The 23,904-nt window shown below is 44.4% G+C and overlaps 1 protein-coding gene across 4 annotated transcripts in view; it reads left to right on the forward strand.

Moving 5' to 3' along the window:
* LOC126356311 (cyclin-dependent kinase 14) overlaps positions 1-23,904 on the forward strand; it is a 1,047,636-nt gene that overhangs the window by 923,220 nt on the left and 100,512 nt on the right. For 3 of the 4 annotated variants that reach the window (XM_050007266.1, XM_050007267.1, XM_050007270.1), the window contains one exon: positions 3,950-3,982. The exons of the other annotated variant lie outside the window; for it this stretch is intronic. In XM_050007266.1, the coding sequence (XP_049863223.1) occupies positions 3,950-3,982 (33 nt within the window). The remainder of the gene's footprint in view (positions 1-3,949; positions 3,983-23,904) is intronic. 4 annotated transcript variants of the gene reach the window in all.

Consider the following 23,904-nt stretch of genomic DNA (forward strand, 5'->3'; position numbering starts at 1 on the left):
TGAGCAGAGAAACAGGAACAGAAGAATGACCTGGTCAGGAGATCTCAGTGACTTGGAACGTTAACTGGTCATTGGAGATCACATGAGTAACAAATCGACAGGAGACAGTCAACACTTGAAACATACCCTTAGAAAAATTGAGACTGGCAATGCTGGTAAACCTCTTACGTTATTTGATTTTCAAACAGCTGAGCAAAACTGAACGTTCTCAGACATTTCTCTCTTTACTTATTCTGATCAACACTAAACTGACGCACATTTTTTAGCGCAACGCAATCTATCAATAATCCCTACAAAAGAATGGCCCTGACTAACAATAACATATACCTTTCATGAAATCACTTATCTCACAAAAATCTTCGTTACTCAAACTACTGGAATACAGCGAGCGCCAATACTGCCAGCCAAATAAAAGATTCTAATTACTGAAGGCACTAACTACTGATGGATATAGTTAGCAAATGAAAGAGTTTGATGGAGAGCAAAGAATGTATTTACCTTAATAGTGTTCAAAATTCATATACATCAGTTCATGACATCCAGTCTTACAAATTTCCTTTTTCTGATGGACACACGTCCAGATCGTTCGCTCACGAAGCTCTGCCATCTCTCTCCCCACATCCACCACTGCTGGCGGCTCACCTTCAACTGCGCAGCGCTACGCGCTGTTCACATCGAACTGCCCAACACTACAATAGCGGATGTTCCAACAATGCCAACCAGCCACAGATTGCTCACAGCACAGTCAGTGATTTTCATACAGAGCACTACGTGGCGTTACCAACATAAAAACCTAAACAGCCTACTTACACACTAGTAAAGCTGCCCAAGTAGATTGTCGGTGATATGATTGTGAAGTGGAAACGGGAAGGAACAACCACAGCTAAACAAAGACCAGGTGACCCTCACGTATTGCCGAGAAGGACCGTTGATATTTGCGGAGGGTAGTTGTAAAAAGATCGCAGGAAATTAGCGGAATGAAAGTGCTACAAGCAGTCGAGCTAGCATAGTGACTGTGCGAAGGGAGTTAAAAACGATGAGGTGCAATGGTCTAGGAGCTCGTCGTCTCCTGCAATTACTGCTAAGTGACGCTTGAGGTGGTGAAAAAAAAGCGACGCCACTGGACAGTGGATGACTGCAAACGAGTCATCGGGAATGATGAATCACGCTATACCCTGTGACAATCCGATGAAAGGGTTTGTGTTTGGCGAATTCGTGGAGAATGTTTGTCCCTCAGCATCCCTATGCAGTTTACAAATTAGGAAGAGAGTCGCACAATCACTTCATAGCCGTGCAGTCGATAGTGTCTCGATGTTTAGACTCCCTGCAGGGTTGTGGAAGTAATGATTCATCGGCAGCGGCGGTTACCGACTTAATTGGTTCTTCGAACGTGATTACCGGCGCTGGTATCTGATTAGATTATTTCATCAGCAGAGCGCCTGCCTCCGGCACCGCCACCGTCAGCTATTACCCAGCGGACGCTGTCAAATGTCAGTTATTTTCGCAGCGCCCCGGGCGGCTCCTGGGGAAGGCAGATTTGACGATTTTTGGCGTTTCCTAATTAATTCCGCTCCCACCTACGACCGCTTCCGCGTTGCTCGCGATCAATAAACTTCTGCTAGTAATTAAAAGGCAGCTTAGGATTTCGGCATTGTTTCCTTGAAATGTACTCCGCGTGATCTATTTCTGACTGAGCGAGTAACGCTGTACAGTAACACAGTGTGGTCTCCGGTTCCTGCAAGTAAATGAGGATTGGCTTTTTTCATCTACCTTAAGTTTGTAGGCAATTTCTTCAAGGTGTCTTGCAAATATTTGCTTGGCGGTGTCTTCATACATTTCAAATAAGCTTTCTCCTTCACGCAGCGGATTTTCTCTTTTGTGTGGGTGCTGCAGTTCGCCACTTTCTCGACGGATTTCCGTACGTGACGGTTTGTTTCACTGTGTAAGGTTAGATATATAGTTTCAAACAGAAACTTACATATAGCGGCCTAGCACAGCAGCATTGTCACCTGGGGAACCCCAGTGATCGAGAAGCTCGCTTTGGCGCCAACTGTTGCAGGGGTGGCACGGAAGGCAGTGAGTAATGGGAAGTCGTGACTGGACGTCAGGTGTGGTTGGATGATACATGGCCGTGTGCTGTGACAAGTTCGATAGGTCCATTAAATGTAGCATTGATCGTGGACGGTATTGAGAACTTATCAGTATTAGAAGCGAGATGTTGGCAAAGATCGGTAGAAGCAATGATTACCTGTGCCGTGCGTTGTACTAGAGACAATAAACCTATCAGTTCAGTGTAATCAGTGTCTGCTTTCGAATCCTTTTGATATCTGTTGACACTAACTGAATGTAAAAGTTTTAATGGAAAGCTTGGTGGTTTTCACAGGGCATGTACAGGTAGGCACACAGTTCCAGTTTTAGTCTTCAGGTGCATGTTCCTCGGGTGTAAGATGTCCACTCTAACCTGCTCAGCATAAAGATTGGTTCGATCGCCGTGGTTACATCAACACAGCTGGTTTTATAGAGACACTTGGCCGTGAAAGATACGAATAAGGGAATAGATATCTTACAATTATCACTGCTGAGTTTTATTTATCGTAGATCTGGTGGTAATTTCTGAGTATGGCGGCCTTACCGTAATGCTCCACCACCACAATAATAATAATAATAATAATAATAACCACATCATCATCTTAATTTTATCCATATTACGCAGCTTCAAACGTGACTGTATTCAGTACGCTGGAGGTACGAATTAAAAAACGCCTTCAGTCACAACTTCTCGTGTTTCATTAAGTACACGATGCATTTAGGACCCAGTGGGTCCATCATCAGGTGTAATTTGTCTTAATACATGCTCTATTTTTTCCCTTGAATGAGGTGAAATGCATATTCCTATCACGAAAAGGTTTGATGTTAGGTTATGAATGCGGAAAATGTGTGCAAAATAGTGGAAAAATGAGCAGTGTAAACTTACCACATATGTGTATGCTGGCGCTAAAACGTTAAAAACACTTTTCTTGGATTATTTGGTAAGTTTACACTTTTCATACTTTCCACTGTTTCGCACAAATTTTCCCATTTGACTTCCGAAATTCATAAACTAGCATCTAACCTTTTCGTGACAGGAATATGCATTTCACCTCATTCAAGGGAAAAAATAAAGCATGTATTAAAACAAATTATACCTGATGATGGACCCACAGGGTCCGAAATGCATCGTGTACTTAATAAGACACGAAAAGTTGTGACTGAAGGCGTTTTTTAATTCATACCTCCATTGTACCATCATCATTATTACACTGTTTAGGGCGCAGAGACTGGCAGAGATTATGGAGGGGTTAACAAGTTATGCTAAAAAGATTACTGTAACACCCAGTCACTTTACGTGGATTTCCTACTACAGCGGCTGCTCAGAACATTTAGGCTTAATGGTCTGCGCAGTGGAGGTGGTTGACATTGGGGACCGACAGTGCTTATACAACTGCCAGTGATGTGTTGGTGATGGGAGCGGTCGAGCCCGCTAGCTGTCGTAGAGATATGCAGACTACTGTAAATCGGACTGTAGAAGTATGCCAATCACTCTAAATCGGACATTAGAAGGGACGCCTGCGGATTCCTCGGGGTACGTGGGAACAGCATAACTCTGGCGTTGGACGCGTCGGCGCTCGCCTACGTCGCGTGCGTGCTGCCGGCTACTCCACGTATTAGCTGGGCGTGGCGTCGCGTGTCCGACCCACTTACCCCGCTCTCGCGACAAATTCCACAGGCCGCCGTTCGCTCGTCTCATTTCTGGGCTTCATATTTTGTAAGTCCAACGCCGGCTCAGCCAGTCATATTTTACACTGCTGTTGGGCGGCTCTGCACTCACAGCTTGTTGCGTAAGCACTGTATCATACTTACATTGTGTTGCTAGAGATGAATCTATACTTATAAGTTCTTTTCTATACAGGTCTGAGGTCGACGTCAGGCGGAGCTATGTCAGGTAAGTGAGAAAGTTTGCTTATCTTTTCAAATCAGCGTAGCACTGTTGTTTGAACTGAGGTGTCCTGGGCTATAGCAGCTGCATCCTATTTACAAAATTCGCCTCTCTCTCACCCTTGTCCAACAATACATATTTATTGTTTTTCATGAATACCGGAATGAAGGACAACTGTAACTTTGTTCGTAGTTTTCATTCTGTTGCTATGGTATGGATATGACATCTGAACAAAGCAGCAGTTAGAAGCATGCATTGTATGTTCTAGTGTTACCTGAGCTATTATATCATAGATCTTAGCATGTAACTTAGCCACACAGAACATTTCCGCATGGAACATTTTACACATTGCTGTAGTTTGTTAATACTAATCCACATAGTCATAAGCAAAATGAGTTTTGTATCCACGATAATATCTGAAGAATCTATTTTTTTTTCCTTGCACTGTTGGCTACTAGAATAGTAGATGTTGGTGGATTACGGAGACGGTTATTTGGTGGGAGCTAACGTAATATTGAGTTTAAGTGGTTGTAAAAATATCTGTTCGTAACTGATCTGTGAAAGATTTTCCTGAATAGTGTGCAAATGTTGACGCGTTTCAAATGGAAATTCTTTGAGGATATTCAATCAGGATTGAGGAACGGAAGAAAACGAAAGTGATGGTAAAGCAGTAGACGAAATCGCTGCAGTAGCTTCAACGGGAATAATCGCGTTAGGTGGTGCAGTGATTCAGACATTGGAACCACACTCGGGAGAAAGGCGATTTAAATCTGCATCCTGTATCAGCATTCAGTTTAAGGCAAATTCAAGGGTGGTTCCTGTGCCAGAACATGGCCGATTTCCTCCGCTGTCTTTCAGTAATAACCTCCTTGTTGACAGGACACCAAATCCAAATATTCCTTACTTCTCCTTCCACATGATAAGCTAGACTTCTAAGAAGTCAGATTGAGGACTCACACACACACACACACACACACACACACACACACACACACACACACACACACCAAAAAAGTTTTGCATCACCCCGGTTCCCGGAATTCCTGAAGATAGACGTTGACTGTGGACACTGTATAACATAGTCGCTTTGACTGCTCAAAGATGTCACTAAACCGGTCCAAAGATGTAAACTATCATGCATGAGCAGCGCCTATTAGACGGAGGGGGTCCGACAGCCGATCAGTTCCAGCCATTCCACCAGGAAGGAGGTGCAAGGGTCGTGTTGTCTGTAGTTCAACCATGCCTACCCGGTCCATACTGCAGTTCGATTGCGTCCGCATTGTTACTTTGTGCCAGGAAGGGCTATCAACAACGGAGGTGTCCAGGCGTCTCGGAGTGAACCAAAGCGATATTGTTCGGACACGGAGGATATACAGACAGACAGGAACTGTCGATGACATGCTTCGCTCAGTCCACCCAAGGGCTACTACTGAAGTGGATGACGCTACCTACGGATTATGGCTCGGAGGAACCCTGACAGCAGCGCCAACATGTTGAATAATGCTTTTCGTGCAGCCATTTGACGTCGTGTTACGACTCAAACTGTGCGCAATACGCTGCATGATGCGTAACTTCGCTCCCGACGTCTATGGCGAGGTCGATCTTTGCAACCACGACACCATGCAGCGCAGTACAGATGGGCCCAACAACATGCCGAATGGACTTCTCAGGATTCGCATCACGTTCTCTTCACTGATGAGTGTCGCATATACCTTCAAGCAGACAATCGTCGGAGATGTGTTTGAGGCAACCCGGTCAGGCTGAACGCCTTAGACGCACTGCCCAGCGAGTGTAACAAGGTGGAGGTTCCCTGCTGTTTTGGGGTGGCATTATGTAGGGCCGACGTATGCCGCTCGTGGTCACGGAAGGCGCCGTAACGGCTGTACGATACGTGAATGCCATCCTCAGGTCGATAGTGCAACCATATCGGCAGCATATTGCCGAAGTATTCGTCTTCATGGACGACAATTTGCGTCCCAGCGTGCACATCTTACATCTTGTGAATGACGTCCTTCAGGATAACGACATCGCTCGACTAGAATGGCCAGCATGTTCTCCAGACATGAACCCTATCGAACATGCCTGGGATAGATGGAAAAGAGCTGTTTATGGAAGACGTGACCCACCAACCAATCTGAGGGATCTACGCCGAATCGCCGTTGAGGAGTGGGACAATCTGGACTAACAGTGCCTTGATGAACTTGTGGATGTACGCTCCGACGAATGCACGCATAGATCAGTGCAAGAGGACGTGCTACTAGGTATTAGATCTACCGGTGTGTACAGCATTCTGAACCACCACCTCTGAAGACCTCATGGTGGTACAACATGCAATGTGTGGTTTTCATGAGCAATAAAAAGGAAGGAAATGATGTTTATGTTGACCTCTATTCCAATTTTATGTACAGAGTCCAGAACTCTCGGAACCAAGGTGATGCAAAACTTGTGTGTGTGTGTGTGTGTGTGTGTGTGTGTGTGTGTGTATGTATCGAGAAACAGAGAGAGAGGGGGAGAATAAACGCTGAGTTGGAGGAGCTATGTAGGTGGTTGTTGTTGTACGTGTGTGGGCGGACGTATTCGCAGTTGTCACGTTTTGCATAGTACTTAAGGATTTGGAATTAATAAATCAGTCTGTATCACCAGTGAGCATATGTTTCACGCCTTTGATTATACTTGTATTCAAGAGTGCAAACAGGGCGCACCAACGTCCACATGTCTAAGGTTTGTATAGACGGACCGAGCTGTCCAATGTCAGCGTTGAACGTGTCGAGTTCAACGTGCTGCTGAATGCTCAGAACGATGTGGTTTGTGCATACGGTACGTGTGCCCCAACGTTCTATATGCGATTGCAACGCGCTCCAGCGGCAGTTGTCGGCTGTATCTGGCTCGTAAATCACACTGTTTATTGTATTAACTCTATTAAAACGTACATTTCCTCGCTTGTTCGTATGCTAGTCATGTTGTTCTGTCTGAAGTATAAATAAAAACTTCAGTATTCGTGAACATATTATAACGCAAAAAAGAAAGTACCATGTCCAGTCAGTAAGGACATCGGCTTATAAAAGTTCCATTTCTGATAGTGCGTTAAAGCTTTACAATAGTTCTCCACAAGAGGTAAAAATTATTTCATCATTCTGACTTGATCACTGTTCCTATTCAGTAGCAAAATCCTCACAACATGTGAAGTACAACACTTAAAAGAAGAGAGAGCAAAATAATTTTCTGCAGGTAGTGCAAGCTGTCGCGTAAATTAAGCCAATCGAACAAACTCGCTCTTCAATAAGAGCGGACTTACATTTACAGAACATCGAATACTATAGCATTAAAGCACTCCGTCTTCATGCCACAAGTGGCCCGTCGGGACCATCCGACCGCCATGTCATCCTCAGCTGAGTATGCGGATAGGAGGGGCGTGTGGTCAGCACACCGCTCTCCCGGTCGTTATGATGGTTTTCTTTGACCGGAGCCGCTACTATTCGGTCGAGTAGGTCCTCAGTTGACATCACGAGGCTGAGTGCACCCCGAAAAATGGCAGCCCAGATGGTCACCCACACAAGTGCCGCCCCACGTCCAACAGCGCTGAACTTCGGTGACCCGACGGAAACCGGTATATCCACTGCAGTAAGGCCGTTGTCAGTATTATAGTATATACTTACATTAAACTAATAAGAAACTGTCAGAATCTATTACTAACGCGAAGGTTAGTACAAAAATAATTTGGATGTACGGGGACGTGAACCACCAGTATATCATATCTTCCTTTCTGAATATCGAGCTACTCATTGCGCTAAACCAACCACAAGTATTTGATGACTATGCCTAGCATGTTAAATCTCCTGAAAGCTTTACTCGTTGGTACTTTTCAAATTGCAATTTAATCATGACAAATTGGACCAAGAGCAATGCGTTTTTGATGGATCCTCAATGTGCAGATGCCTTCAAAGAATGTATTTACCTTAACAGTGTTCAAAACTCATATATCAGTTCATGGCGTCCAGTCTTACTAATTTCCTTTTTCTGATGTAACCCCGAATATGACGTTTCTCGTCATTTTATTACAACGAATCATACAATTAATGACGGGTTTTAAAGAACTATTCAATTTGCTGGTGTTCAGAAACTGCATATATACATATGGGCCTAACTGACAGATTAAATCTCTGTGCCCTACCGGGACTCGAAACCGGAACGTTTGTTTCTCGCAAAGTAGTTTCATCGCCCTCCTCGTTAAACAATTTTCCATAGTGACTTATCATATGGTTTTGAATCCAAAAACATATCTTTCTACAAAAGTACAGCTTTTTTAGATATTATACGAGGATTGTATTGTGCAGTCCTACACCGGATAAAAGAGGCAGATTCCAATAAGGTAGTTTCACTAACCAAGTTCTACACAAGCGCTTTTCCACCTATTGGAACAGGTAGCAATATTTTGTTTAACAGGCATGAACGGGTCACAGGCAGCAACTTCATACTCGAGTCGTTTCACCCTTCCCAGATATTAAAAAATGGAAAAAAAAACATTGATATGAAAAAGGACGTCCCGTTGTAGAACTTAAATCTGAGCCAAGTGATTGAATCAGTATTTACACCTGGCAGTATTACGAGTGCTGTAAAGTACGTGGTGTCCTATTCCCTGCAGAACGAAATTCGCGTCGTACCGCTGTAGGAATCCTTCGCGTTCAAGGCACCGGAAGCTGCTCGCTTACGTCCGTTTGCCCGCCCGAGTATGCTCCCCTGTGTGCCGGGTTGCATACATTTAGTTCTGAAGGCGGTTGATGCGGCCTGCTACCGAAGTCGAGATGAAAGGTTTGTGCCGGCGGCTGCCCACCCGTCAGCAGGACGAAACGTTTAATTAATCTCCTTTGCTCAGCCAAGTGTTTCAAAGAGGACCTAATTAGAAGATCGTGTCGATTACCCATACCGACAGGGGCCGGTCCCCTGTCGCCGCGGTGGTGCGCCATTTTCTTGAGGCCAATTACAGGGCGCAGTGGGAGCGTGTTCCTCCTACAGAGGCTCCGCTTAGCTTCGTTCGACGAGATGGAGCAACTTGGCGAGAGGGCTGCGCCCCGCGTCCGGCGCAGGGGTCGCTGCGACTGGCCGGACGTCCTTTACTGTGACCCCCTCCAATTACCTGCACAGGCCCTCGTCTCTCTGGAGCTGCGACAGCGCCCGCCAGCGCATAGCTTTCAAATATGCTGTAATATCACCTGGTCTTTTCTATTTATATTGTTAATGAGCTGTTAGATTTTTTAGAGCAAACTCCTGAACATTTGGTTGCCCCATGAATTCAACTCACTCTCCAAGGCTACGGAAACACCACAAGAGTTGAAAAACTTCAGATTATGAAGTAAATAATGTGTTGAACTATCAAGCGTTGCCAATGGAACTATATTAGGAAATGTGGCACTAAACTCAGTAGGCGAGTTGATGTATATGGACAGCAGAACAACTGGCAACAGTAAGAAAACCGTTCACGTCCATCATTTTCTTGAAGTCGTGGGTTGAAGCAGAAAGATTAATGCCGGTATATTCAATATTTCCGTGGTAAGTTTGTACCCTCTTGTCATTCACAGACGATAACGGCACTTCATTCAACTCGAGGACCATCGTGTCTCACCTGTGACTGGCCATTGATCAGCGATATGTCTTCCAAAAGTATTCAGTGTGCCATAGTGATTCATTATCACTCGAATAATGTGTGTCGAACGTATACAACATGCAGTTAGATCCGCTACCCCCTGGACAACAGTTCACACGGATTGTTTCAGGCAAGCTACTGGGGCTTCAAATGTGTCACTTGTCTCCGTGTTAGCTCCCTTCTGGTTGGCCGCCGCAGTGTAACCAAGACATAGTGATCTTTTCCCTGGAATCGGAGTGTCGTTTAATTGACTGCAAACATAGTTCTCTTAAACGTCGCCGCACGCGATAGCCGAGCGGTCTGAGGCGTCTTGTCATGGTTCGCACGGCTCCCCCCGTAGGAGGTTCGAATCCTCCCCCTCGGGCATAGGCGTGTGTGTTGTACTTAGCGTCAGTTAGTTAGAGTTAGATTAAGTAGTGTGTACGCTTAGGGACTGATATCCCAAGTAGTTTGGTCCCATAGGATCTTACCACAAATTTTCAAATTTCTTAAACGTCACAGTACGTCATCTACACAGGAGAACTTTGCAGCCCACCCGTCGCCGACATAAGCCACTTGAATCAAGTGATATGTATTTACGACGTGATAGAACTGCAGAAAGGAACTGTCGTGTATGGACGCGTCCGTGAATACCGTTGTCCGTTTTGTTGGTGTATTTACTCAGTCGTGTGATAGGAGATAAGAACTGTGGTCGTAAGAAGATTCCAACGGACAGGGGCCGCAGACGGCTCTCACCCCTTGTCAGTGACAAAAGATTTTAACCACGATAGCAATTGCTGCAGGCAGTGAATGCAAGTCCTTCTCAATCAGTTTCCGAGCGAACATTTCGAAGGGAACTACATGCTGTGGACATTTGCAGTTGGGTACCTCGCAAAAGATCATTGCTATTCAGTAGATCAAACGACATTGAAATTGACAGTAGCTGACTGGAAGCGTGAAGTGTTGTCCTACGAGTTGCGATTTAGCTTATTTTCAAATGAAGCAAGATGTCGAGTGCTCCGTAGGGTTTTAGACCGCAATATGTGGCGGGTGTAGTTCAGGCTGTAGATGTTAGTGAGGTGTTTTGGGTGATTGACACTACTGTGAATACGAACCAAGTGCTCCCCATTTATCTACACCTTCATGGTGGCTATATTGTAGACACACTCGGTTCCCGAGATGACAACAGCCATATTCATAGGGCAGTACACGTACGTCCTTGGTATGACGAACACTCACGAATCCTACCACACCTCGACTGTCGCACTGAATCACCAGAACGCAATCCCATAGAAAGTTTCTGGGACTATTTGGAACAGCGAGTGAACGTAACAACCAATATCGCCACAATTTTCTAGCTGTAGGGATCTCATCGTGAATGAGTGGTTTGCCGCGCGGTCTTAGGGCGCCTTGCCACGGTTTGCGCAGCTTCTCCTGTCGGACGTGCGAGTCCTCCCTCTGGCATGGTCATGTCTGTTGTCCTTAGCGTAAGTTAGTTTAAGTTAGATTAAGTAGCGTGTAAGCCTAGGGACCGATGACCTCAGCAGTTTGGTCCCATAGGAACTTCGCACAAATTTCCAATTTCCAATCAATGGTTTCGACTGAATATGGCATAACGGGAGAAACTTGTAGAAGTTGGGCCATTATCAGTGCTAGAGGCGGTGTTACAATACTAGGGAGGTATCTCTGAGGGGTGACTAATTTTTTTCTGTTGTGCTTATACAGAGTGAGCATAAATCTTCCCCTGAATACAAAACTCTGTTTCTAAGGATCTATGATAGATGTAGCTAGGTGGTTCGTTGAAAGCTGTACCTTAAGCCGTAAGGTTATTTTTTTGTGGATACACCTCACATGCCTTCCGTTTATTGCCCGTAGAACTTCGCGTAGAAATTCAATTTATCTCCCTGTTTTTGCCGACATCTCTTCAGTCACCGCCTCCTCATCATCTCGTATTCACGCCATACGAGTTTTCACGTCAGGGATTGGTAAACAGAACAGATGTTTTTTTATTGACATTTGGCCATTGCCATACAAGCATCCATCACACTTGCAGAGTATCTTTCTTAATGGTTATCCTACAGTACATTTCGTGAACTTCTACTTATGAAAATATTTAGGGTATGAACAAAAGATTGAAACATGTGACCCCTATTAACTACTCATAAAGTGATTATACCACAATAATAAAAAAAATACAGCAAAAAATTCCAAGCATCATATAGACTACACATTGTGTGTAGATAGTTTGGTCACACATATTTAAATGGTTGGACATCACATTTAAAACTAGTCCACTTTTTGGTTTGACAGAATACACTGCATCCGACGTTGGAAGAGGAATATAAGCTTTAACCAGTGCGCTGATAAAGGATTTTTGTTGCCTTGTATCTGGTATAGGAGAACACTAGATGAGTCACGTATCCTTCTCCATTGCGTAAATCGGATTGCGAAGATTCATTAAATCCTATTCAGAACAGGTGGTTTGGGAATTTGCTGTGACTTAAGTGCATGCGTGTAATCGGTGTTATGAATCGTCTCCTCCGATTCCAATCAGTAAACCAAGGGCATAGCGCTATTTTAGGCTGCAGCTGCCCATATTTTACTCCTTTCTATATCTTGATAGAAATTCATTCCCTCTGCCAGTCGTTTCTCTCTTTGTAGTTGTTTAAGCTCAGCATTTCTTGATAAATAAGTCCACCATTTAGAATTTCACCTAAGTTAATTGCTCGCTTCGCTAATTTATGTACTATTTCATTACGAAAAATTCCACTGTGACCTGGAATGCACAAGAAATTTGTTACTGTCCTTGGTTGCTTATTGAACAGTTTATCAGTTTATCCTTAATGTAACCCCTCAGAAAAGACATGGATTATGACTAGTGAGCGTGATAGCCATGATGTTGCACTGTCTCTATTGATCCGGCTGTCCAAAAAAGTTTCATCCAAGAACGACCTATAAGTAATCTCCAGAGTGGGTGGAGCTTCCTGTAGAAATACTAACCTTGGTTGAAATCCATGTAACTCTGATATCAGAGTCCTTAGAGAAGAACGTCGATAACAACTTATGAGTTGAGCTAGCATTTGCGACAAACCGAATGGCTGTAGCAGTCCAGCAGACTGGAGTAAAAAAAGAGAGGGAGAGAAACGTTAAACTAGTGTTTTTAATGCTTCGGGTGTTCTACGTAGTCATCTGCCGTCCCCTCCCCCCCCCCCCCCCTCACCATTTGACTACAATAATACAATACACATAACTTTACTATAACCGTACGAAAGAGTATGCAAAATCTTGTTTGAAGTAGCGTTGCACTCGATTGAATGTCGGCTGTGTCGTCAAAGCGCTTGAACCTTCATGTGAATTTCTGCACCTTCTTCCAGAAAAGAATTGCCCGTATTATGCATTTGAATCAAGTCTCGCCCGACATCCACGATACGTTGTTTTTGCTTGGGAGTCAAGGTGTGCGGAGCGAACTTTGCACACTCTTTTCTCCAAAACATTCTGGAGAATGTCTTGGAAACTTGATTTAGAGATGTTGCTCCACTACTGTCTGTGAATTCAACACCGTTGTCCCACTACCACAACTTAACACTGCCTGTCCGTAACTAACTGGTCAAGCGCACATCTATTGTTTACAGTTGTCAGTTGAAGCTTGCACCGTAGTTACTCCGCTATGTCGCTTATACGTCAGAAATAAAGCAGTTTTTGGAATTTTTGGATGGACAGTGTAGTTCCCCGCAAATACATTTTTGTAATGAGGGAAAGATTTTACGGTCATTTTGTATATTAATTGGAGTTTTCTTAACGACTTGTGGAAGTTACTAAGCGAATCAGCCTCGTGTGAATGGCAGCCAGTCGCTTACCTAGTGTTGTGCTCTTCGCCTCGGTTGCTTTTATGTCAGTGCGTTGAAACCGCAGCAGTGTGGAGAGAAGATTGCCCGTAGAGGTGCAACATCAACAAAAGTAACATGTTGCGAATACATATACAGAAAGACCATTTATTGTATGATTACACAGATGTAGAGTAATTACTGGAAGCAGTTATTTTTATAAAAGACGTAGGGCCATTTGAAATGGAACGAGCACAAAAAAATAGTCGTGAGTGAGGCAGATGCCATACTAAGATTCATTTTAAGAATCCTCAGGAAATATCCATCAACAAAAGAAGTAGCTTACAAAACACTAGTTCGACCAATACTTACACATTGCTCGTCAGTATGGGATCCGCACCAGGTAGGATTAATAGAGGAAATACAGAAGATCAGAACAGGAGCAGCGCGTTTCGTTACAGATTCATTTAGTAAGTGCGAAAGCGACACAGAAATGATCAACCAACTCCAGTATGGACGCTGCAAGAGAAACGTTCTGCATCACGATGTGGTTTATTATTAAAGATCCTAGAGTGTACGTTAATAGGACAGTCAAAAAATGTATTGCCTCCTCCTACGTATATCTCGCATAAAGACCATGAAGATAAAATTAGAGAGATTACAGCCCACACGGAAGCTTCACCGCATTCATTCTTCCCGCGAACTATTCGCGACTGGAACAGTAAACGGGAGGGGAGAGTAACAGCGGTACACAGTGTGTACCCTCCGCCACACAGCGAGAGGTGTTTGTAGAGTACACACTGAGGTAAGAAAAGTCATGACATAGCGATACGCACATGTACAGAAGGCGGTAGCTTCGCGTACACAAGGTATAAAAGGAGAGTGCTTGGCGGAGCTGTCATTTATGCTCAGGTGACTCATGTGAAAAGGTTTCCGACGTGATTATAGTTGGACGACAGGAATTACGAGACTTTGAAACTGAATGGTAGTTGGAAGTAGACGCAAGGGACTTTCCATGTCGGAAGTCGTTAGAAAATTCAGAATTCCGAGATCCACAGTCTCAATAGCATACCGGGAACACCATATTTCAGACATTACCTCTCATCACTGAGAACACAGTGGTCGACGACCTTCACTTAACGACCGAGAACAACGGCGTGAGCTTAGAGTTGTCAGTGCTAATAGTAACAGTGCGTGAAATAACTGCAGAAATCAATGTATGACGTATGACAAGGCGTATCCGTTAGGACAGTGCGGCGAATTCTGGCGTTAATGGGCTATGGCAGCAAACGACCGACGAGAGTACCTTTGCGAACAGCACGACACCGCCTGCAGTGGCTCTTCTGGGGCTCGTGACCATATCGATTGGACCCTGACTGACTGTGAAAGCCGGCCGGGGTGACCGAGCGGTTCTAGGCGCTACAGTCTTGAACCACGCGACCGCTACGGTCGCAGGTTCGAATCCTGTCTCGGGCATGGATGTGTGTCATGTCCTTAGGTTGGTTAGGTTTAAGTAGTTCTAAGTCCAGGGGACTGATGACCTCAGCAGTTAAGTCCCATAGTGCTCAGAGCCATTTGAACCATGGTAATGTTAGAGTGTGATGCAACCCCCCCCCCCCCCTTTCCCAGAACCATGGACCGACAGGGCAAGCTGATGGTGGCTCCATAATGGCGTAGGCTGTGTGTACATGGTATGGACTGGGTCCTCCGGATTCTCGGCTGCTTGGAGAATATTTGCTGCCTTTCAAGGACTTCATGTTCTGAAACAACGATGGCTTTTTTATGGATGACAAAGCGCCGTATCACCAAGCTACAGTTGGCCGCGATTGGTTTGAAGAAGAAATACGGTACTTTATACGAATGATTTGGCCATCCAGGTTACCCGACATGAGTCCCATCGAACATTTATGGTGCAAATCTAGAGGTTAGTAAATGCTCAAAATTCTGCACTGGCAACACTTTCGCAATTATGGACAGCTATAGAGGCAACATGGCTCAATATTTGTGCAGGGGACTTCCAACGACTTGTTGAGTCTGTGCAACGTCGAGTTCCTTCACTACGCCGGGCAAAAGTGGGACTGACGCGACATTAGGAGGTATCACATGACTTTTGTATCCCATTACTTTTGTTACGTCAGTGTAGCTGTCCAACGTAAAGTGCCGAACGACCGGAAAAAAGCGCTGGTGACGACTGTATATAAGAAGGGTAGAAGGACGGATCCTCAAAATTACAGACCTATATCCTTACCATCAGTTTGTTGCAGGATTCTCGAACATATTCTCAGTTCGAATATAATGAATTTCCTTGAGACAGAGAAGTTGCTGTCCATGCAGCAGCACGGCTTTAGAAAGAATCGCTCTTGCGAAACGCAACTCTCCCTTTTTTCACATGATATCTTGCGAACCATGGATGAAGGGTATCAGACGGATGTCATATTCCTTTACTTCCGGAAAGCGTTTAACTCGGTGCCCCATTGCAGACTCCTAACTAAGGTCCTAGCATATGGGATTGGTTCCCAAATATGAGTGTGGCTCGAAGACTTCTTTAGTAATAGAACCTAGTTCGTTGTCCTCGATGGTGAGTGTTAATCGGAGATGAGGGTATCATCTGGAGTGCCTCAGGGAAGTGTGGTAGGTCCGCTGTTGTTTTCTATCTACATAAATCATGTTTTGGATAGGGTGGATAGCAAAGTGCGGCTGTTTGCTGATGATGCTGTGGTTTACGGGAAGGTGTCGTCGTTGAGTGACTGTAGGAGGATACAAGATGACTTGACAGGATTTGTGATTGGTGTAAAGAATGGCAGCTAACTCTAAATATAGTTAAATGTAAATTAATGCAGATGAATAGGAAAAAGAATCCTGTAATGATTGAATACTCCATTAGTAGTGTAGCGCTTGACACAGTCACGTCGATTAAATATTTGGACGTAACATTGCAGAGCGACATGGAGTGGGACAAGCATGTAATGGCAGTTGTGGGGAAGGCGGATAGTCGTCTTCGTTTCATTGGTAGAATTTTGGGAAGATGTGGTTCATCTGTAAAGGAAACCGCTTATAAAACACTAATACGACCTATTCTTGAGTACTGCTCGAGCGTTTGGGATCCCTATCAGGTCGGATTGAGGGAGGACATAGAAGCAATTCAGATCCGGGCTGCTAGATTTGTTACTGGTAGGTTTGATCATCACGCGAGTGTTACGGAAATGCTTCAGGAACTCGGGTGGGAGTCTCTGGAGGAAAGGAGGCGTTCTTTTCGTGAATCGCTACTGAGAAAATTTAAAGAATCAGCATTTGAGGCTGGCTGCAGTACAATCTTACTGCCGGCGAACTTATATTTCGCGGAAAGAGCGCAAAGATAAGATAAGAGAGATTAGGGCTCATACAGAGGCATATAGGCAGTCATTTTCCGTCGTTATTTTTGGGAGTGGAACAGGGAGAGAATATGCTAGTTGTGGTACGAGGTACCCTCCGCCACGCACCGTATGGTGGATTGAGGAGTATGTATGTAGATGCATGGGTGTGATGTCTCATCGGGTTGATCAATTTTCTTTATGGTAGCGTATTTTCAGCATTTCGAGGGCAGCTCTTTGTTAGGATAGGAACGCGTTTGAGGTGCTGAGCTTTGATACACGGGGTTGGGTTTAATACCAGGGTAAGGAGTGGGTGGGAGCACGTATTGTTTGACGTGGCGGCTGCAGGACTGGCGCGGTGGCAGGCGAGCCGGGGCGCGGCTGCAGCGGCCCGGACCGCCCGGGGGCTGCTGTGCGTGGGCGGCCGTACCGAGTAAATACGGCTAGCCACAAATATTGACTGTGTGCGTCAGACTCGCTACCGCTATACTACCTGCGGGCGCCGTCTCTCCAGAGGAGCCGCCTGCAGCGAACACCTGCACTCTGCACACTACTACTTCCTGAAGAGCTGGGCTAGGGCGAGGAGAAAGTAGTGGCCTGTCTCTCGCCCAGGCTCTCCGACACTTAGACTGCGGGATGCCCTGTCACAGTACGTGTTGTTTGCTTTGCAGGTTTCGCAGCGCCAATTATAGGATACTTGGAATGTTGTCGTTCCGCATAAAAAATCTGGCAATTCCGCACGTGCATCATAATCACGTCGGAAACCTTTCCACATGAATCACCCGAGTACAAATGACAGCTCCGCCAATGAACTGGCCTTTCATAACTTGTGTACACGATACTACCGCTATCTGTGTATGTGATTATCGCTATCACATGACTTTTGTCACCTCAGTGTTGACTAGGACATGGTTTTATCGACAGCGAAATCGGAGGTTGTGCAGTTGTTTCGTCGAAGCCCGTGTCGGCTCAAGTTTGTTTACTTATAGTGGTGGTACCCATCCTGATTACGGTCCCAACACAAGCTTAAGCAGAACGGGATGTGTGAAGGAGTAAACTGTAACCTCCTCGGCTATCTTGACATTTATTCAGATGGAAATTTGAAAACTTCATGGAGCATTTCTATTCGGGGAGCCTCAGAAATGTCTCACTGCCCCTATTATCTGTTGTGAAAATTAATTGTTTTGTAAACTGTTTGGGAAATGCTTAATGTTGCGTTAAACTGTTAGTATTTAACATCCAGCAACTCACTGGTAGCGTTCACGATTCTCTTCCAGCAGCGTCCGGGTTTGAATCCCGACAGGGGTGCTAATAACCGTCATTGATCGAATGAGGGGACGAGCCATTGAGTGGCTGCATTGTCGCTAATTAGCGGAACCTAGAGCCAATATACCATATTAAATGTCGATGAGCTCCCAGAAGCGTATCATGCATTATCTAAAGGAGAAACTGTCCTCCCAATGAAACAGTTTTCGCCATAACTACTTCGTTTCCTTTCTTATGTGGCAGTTTATCTCTCTGCAACAGCTGTGTCATAATCGACAGTCCTTTCTTATGGCTCTCTGTGTAAATAGTAGAAAATACACATTTGAATTACCGAACTCCGTTCGTTTTATTGATACAAAGCGTAAGTGGTCTGCATAAAAAATGACTATAGTTCTGGTTTGCTTTGTATAGTTTCTCCCAGGTGGGAGTATCGTAATTTGGGGAATAATTTTTTTCGAGGACAGTATACGTCTCCTACCACAAGAAGATGTAGAAGCCTAAATATACCGGTTGTTTCTACTAAGAGTCGTCAGGCGTTTTTTCTCCGGTGTTTCGACAGATATTTGCAATTTCGTTTTTGAAACGTGTAGATGGTATCAGGCAGACAGATACTGCTCATCAAACGCTTCATGCGACGCCCAGCGTCGACGGAGTGCGTCGGTTTTTTTTTACGTTTCAATGAAAATGAGTTTTAAATCGGAATTTTACGTGCCCATTCGATAGAGCGCTACCATTATAGTGCGACACTCGTTATACCGGTATGTATTACGAGGAACATTCAAATGTAAATGTCGCGTGACTCGGCCCTCCCGTCGGGTAGACCGTTCGCCGGGTGCAAGTCTTTCGATATGACGCCACTTCGGCGACTTGCGAGTCGATGGGGATGAAATGATGATGATTAGGACAACGCAACACCTAGTCCCTGAGCGGAGAAAATTTCCGACCCAGCCGGTAATCGACCCGGGCCCTTAGGATTGAGATTCCGTCGCGCTGACCACTCAGCTTCCAGCGGCGGACATAGGAACTGTAGAACACGAAGAAAAATCAGTAGTCCAGCAGCGAACTTCTGCATGGCGGTAGTAGTCAGTGCGGGGCCAGGGCGAATGTTGTCACTGCTGAAGTACTCGTTATTCCACATGTTTTCTGTTCCTCTTAATACATACCGGTAAAACGAGTGTCGCACTACATTTACCTGGTAGCGCTCTATCGAATGGCCGCGTAAAATTCCGATTTAAAAATCATTTTGTTTGTAACGGGAAACAAACCTATACATCTCATTGACGCTGCGCTGACTCCAGCTGTATGCTACCAAAAAAGGAATTGCAAATATCTACTGAAAAAAATGGCTCTCAGCACTATGGGACTTAACATCTATGGTCATCAGTCCCCTAGAACTTAGAACTACTTAAACGTAACTAACCTAAGGACATCACACAACACCCAGTCGTCACGAGGCAGAGAATATCTACTGAAACAGCAGAAAAAAATGCTCCCGACGACTCTTAGGAGCGACCCACTGTGTACTGAATTAAATTTTGTGAAATAGAAAGAATAATCGCTGTAGGTATGAAATGCATGAAGACGATGTGACGTAAGTTGTAGCAGTGAAAACCGTTCAGAAGTGCTGAACCTGCAAAGTAATGAGTAAATCGTTACAAATGAAAGTTTATGCCAAACTAGACTCGAATATGGATCTCCAGCTTTTCGTCAAAAGTTAATCTTAAAGATTTATTGCTTCCAAACACGACTTCCCGACCACCGAAAAAGTTCCAGTGTCAGTTGTATTTCAGTACTATAAATTCCGTTCCCTCAGTGGTGTTATTCCCATAGTGTCTGCGAAAGTATCTGCGGGTGAATGTTTGAAAGTAATAGCAGGAAACATAGTGACGAAGGGAATCTGAATTTGCCTTGGAAATATGGGTAACGACAGCTCGCAAAAAGAATAAAATTCTATTTCAAATCCAGGTGTGGCACCAAGTTCTTATTTCTCACGACATATCCACATCCACATCTGCATGTATGTCAACATCTACATAGATACTACGCAAGCCAGCGTACGATGCGTGGCGGAAGGTACCCTGTACCACTACTTGTTTCCTTTCCTGTTCCACTTGCAAATAGAGGGAGGGGAAAACGACTATCTATATGCCGCCGTATGAGCCCTAATTTCTCGTATCTTATCTTCGTGGCACTTATACGCAACGTACGTCGGTGGCAGTAGAATCTTTTAACTGTCTGCTTCAAATGCCGATTCTCTAAATTTTCTCAGTACTGTTTCTCGAAAACAACGCCGCCTTCCCTCCAGGGATTCCCATTTTTGTTTGATCCTAGCGGTAACAAATTTAGCAGCCCGCCACTGAATTCTTCCACGGTTGTATTTCCAGGTCAGCATTTCTCAGCCGTTTTCGCTTGTATCTTATCATGCGGTGGCATCTTCATTCATTTCATCCACACTGACTCCAGTCATTTCAACCGAGCGATGTGACGCATAGGTTAACACAGATGACGGTTCAAATCTCTGTGCGGTCATCCAGATTTAGGTCTTGCGTGATTTTCCTAAACCGCTCCAGGCAAGTGCCGGCGTTTTTCCTTTGAAAAGGGCATGGCCGATTTCGTTCTCCGTACTTTCGTAATCCCACCTTCTGCCCCCAATGCAAAGCACGCATTGTCGATGCGGCGTTAATCTCTAATCTTCCTTCCTTCCAGTCATTTCATTACAGTGATTTTGATTGAGTTGAAAAGCAGATGAACAGAAAGAATAACAATAATTCGAAAAGACATTAATAAGAAACAAAAATGGCCCTGAGCACTATGGGACTTAACATCTGAGGTCATCAGTCCCCAAGAACTTAGAGCTACTTAAATCTAACTAACCTAAGGACATCACATACATCCAGGCCCGAGGCAGGATTCGAACCTGCGACCGTAGTGGTCGCGCGGTTGCAGACTGAAGCGCCTAGAACTGCTCGGCCACACCGGCCGGCTACATTAATCAGAAACGAGACGGACAACATGTGCACGTCGGAAATAATGAACTGGTGATTAACCAGAAATCAAAACGATAGAAATATATAATGCGTCACGAACCGTGCAGTCCTTTTTTTGATCCTATACACTGCTACAGTTAACCGAATGATCGACAGTGCTCTAGCAGCTGCTTCCATCCAGTAGATATTTTTCAAATTGTTTCCACAGACTCCGTGAAACACAGACATGTTTACTATTGCGTAACGTAGAATTATCATTGCTGGGAAAGCACGTTTTGGAATTTCTTGTTAGCTACGCATTTATACCAAACGCATCGAGTTGTGGTCATTACCATATAAGCTTTACTACAGACATCAGTCACTGAACAAAGAACTCACACTTAATTTAGTCTTTTATTTGGATCTCAGGTGGCACAATCTGTGACCTGCTCTGTTGAATTTCACGGTATGTTAAAATATTTTTGCGCAACAATGTGAACAGTTTCTTTCTGCAGTCTTACATTTTTATTCAGAAATAATGTCTTCTCGAAATGAAGTTTTTACTCACCGACAGGTGGATGTTGATGAGTGCTGCAAAACCCCCCTCATGTGTCGCTGTGCTTTCTCACAGGTCGATTCTAATCCGTCGAACAAACCCTGTTTTTGTCCTAGTTAGAACAGATAGGACCACATAGCAAACTGTTATGCAACGTACCTTTTACTGACGATGTTGACCTTGCAATATTTTTGTGGTGATTCTAATAGAAATTATGTACCGTAATTTTTTGTTGCTATTTCAAATTATGGCATCAAAGTAGAACCACGTCTGATAATTTACGTTCATTGGAATTCGTTCTCACCGGAGAATTGGGGCTATTTTTTATCACAAAAAATGGTTAAACAGTGTAGCATCCTTACTCATAACGATGTGGTGTAATTAAAGTACTACCCAGACATGACCAACTAAGTGAATATCACTGCAGTAAGCAATATTTTCCTTTTAGCAAACACAAAAATAGTTCGCAAATTTCGATACCTTTATGATACAGTCTCGCGTAACTACCAAGTGTAACGTGCATTATTGCCGGATACAGAAGTTTAGTATCGCTTATTTTCGCTATTGACGGTTTTCATCCCTCATTTGCCAGCACTGTTATGCCGGCAAATACAGCAAGTTTAATTCCACTTCATGTGCGTCACTACATATTCTCGTACATTTTCGTAATACCCGCGTCCGGCTATCCTGATTTAGCTTTAAAGTCAGTACCGTCAATAGACTTAGAACTACTTATACCTAAATAACCTAAGGACGTCACACACATCCATGCCCGAGGCAGGATTCGAATCTGCGACCGTAGAAGCAGCAGCGCGGTTCCAGACTATACCGCACGGCCACAGCGGCCGGCAGCAACTAAGTGAATAATAAATAATAACAGTCAAGATGGTGTACTATGTAATAAAACAAAGCAGTAGGCTGTGCCAGAAATATCGGTTCTTAGACATGGTGTCTAATAGTGTAGTTTAATACGACAGTATGCCATCTTATGCAAATTATTACACTTAAAACACTTGCTAATGGCTCTTTGAAGCCAAAATCATGATTGTGTAAGTGTAAATGTAACATTGCAAATAAACAAGTGTAATGGCGGTACTGACTTTAAAGAAATGTATTATGACTGTGGCCTCGCATTATGAAAAAAATTACATCCTTGTTTAGGTTTTCCGTGATTTCCCTAAATCACTTGAGGCAAATGCTGGGATGGTTCCTTCCCCATCCTTCCCTATTCCGATGGGGCCGATGACCTCGCTGTTGGGTCCCCTCCCACAAATCAACTAACTAACGATTGTCGTCATGATTATTATTGTCATCATCATTCATCTCCCATCGGCGCTGAGGATTACACTTTGCCCCAACAAGATGCCATTGTTGATCTAACAAGCAATCTCTTCTCACGCTGGGCAAGATGTCACAGTGGGTGAGACATCGGACTCAAGCGGTTTATATCCCCGTTCAGCCACCAGATTTAGGTTTTTCGTCATTTACATAATTGGTTAACGCGAATGCCGGGATGGAGAAGCACGACCGCTTTTCTTCCCCATCTTCCCCCAATCTTTGCTTATGCTCAGGCTCTAAGGATCTCATCGTCGACGGATCGGTAAATCCTAATCTTCTTTTATTTTGTCCACTCTAGTAAAGCATGACTCCCGCAAGTCTTTTTCGAACTCGTCCAGACAACCTATTCTCAGTCCCTCCATTACCGCTGTGGGCGTATTACTACCTGTCATTCTTGTCGCCTGGTCAGCCTATTGGATTCACTTGCTTTCGAGTTTATTTATAACGCGCCGAACTTCCGGGGACATAGTGAAATAGAAAAATTGCAATGTTACACCCAAACAAAATGATAGCGTTCTAGAGTTCTGTAAAATTCTAATTCACTCCAAGACAATTTTCAGATGATACCTAACTATATAACTCTGCCATTCTGCTCACGACAGATGTGTTGGGGTGGTATATTCTTCAACGCAGCTAATCTTTCTTACGTGGAGATCAAGATACAATGATATACTTTCTCTTATCACCCTTTTCCTCCCGTGAAATTACTGGTTCTCGTTTTTCTCCTTATCTCTGTGCTGTTGCACTGGCGTTATGATTCAGTTCAGTGCGGGAAGGATCTTATTTAAGAAGAGCCATCCCAATTTTATGCAAGCCACAAGCAGCTGGCTACAGTACTGCATATCTACGGTCGTAGCTCCTTCGGCCCTGTGGATGTTTATTCGTCGCTTTCCACGCGGCGGACGCCTTTAAGCGGGATCGCATCCCCTTTCCTGCGACTGCTTCTCCGTTTCCCGCCGCCTTTTTCTTTCCGGCCAATCTGCATGCTCCCCAGACACCGGTGTTGTT

Source organism: Schistocerca gregaria, chromosome 3, assembly GCF_023897955.1.
Source record: "Schistocerca gregaria isolate iqSchGreg1 chromosome 3, iqSchGreg1.2, whole genome shotgun sequence".
In the NCBI taxonomy this organism is placed as follows: Eukaryota; Metazoa; Arthropoda; class Insecta; order Orthoptera; family Acrididae; genus Schistocerca; species Schistocerca gregaria.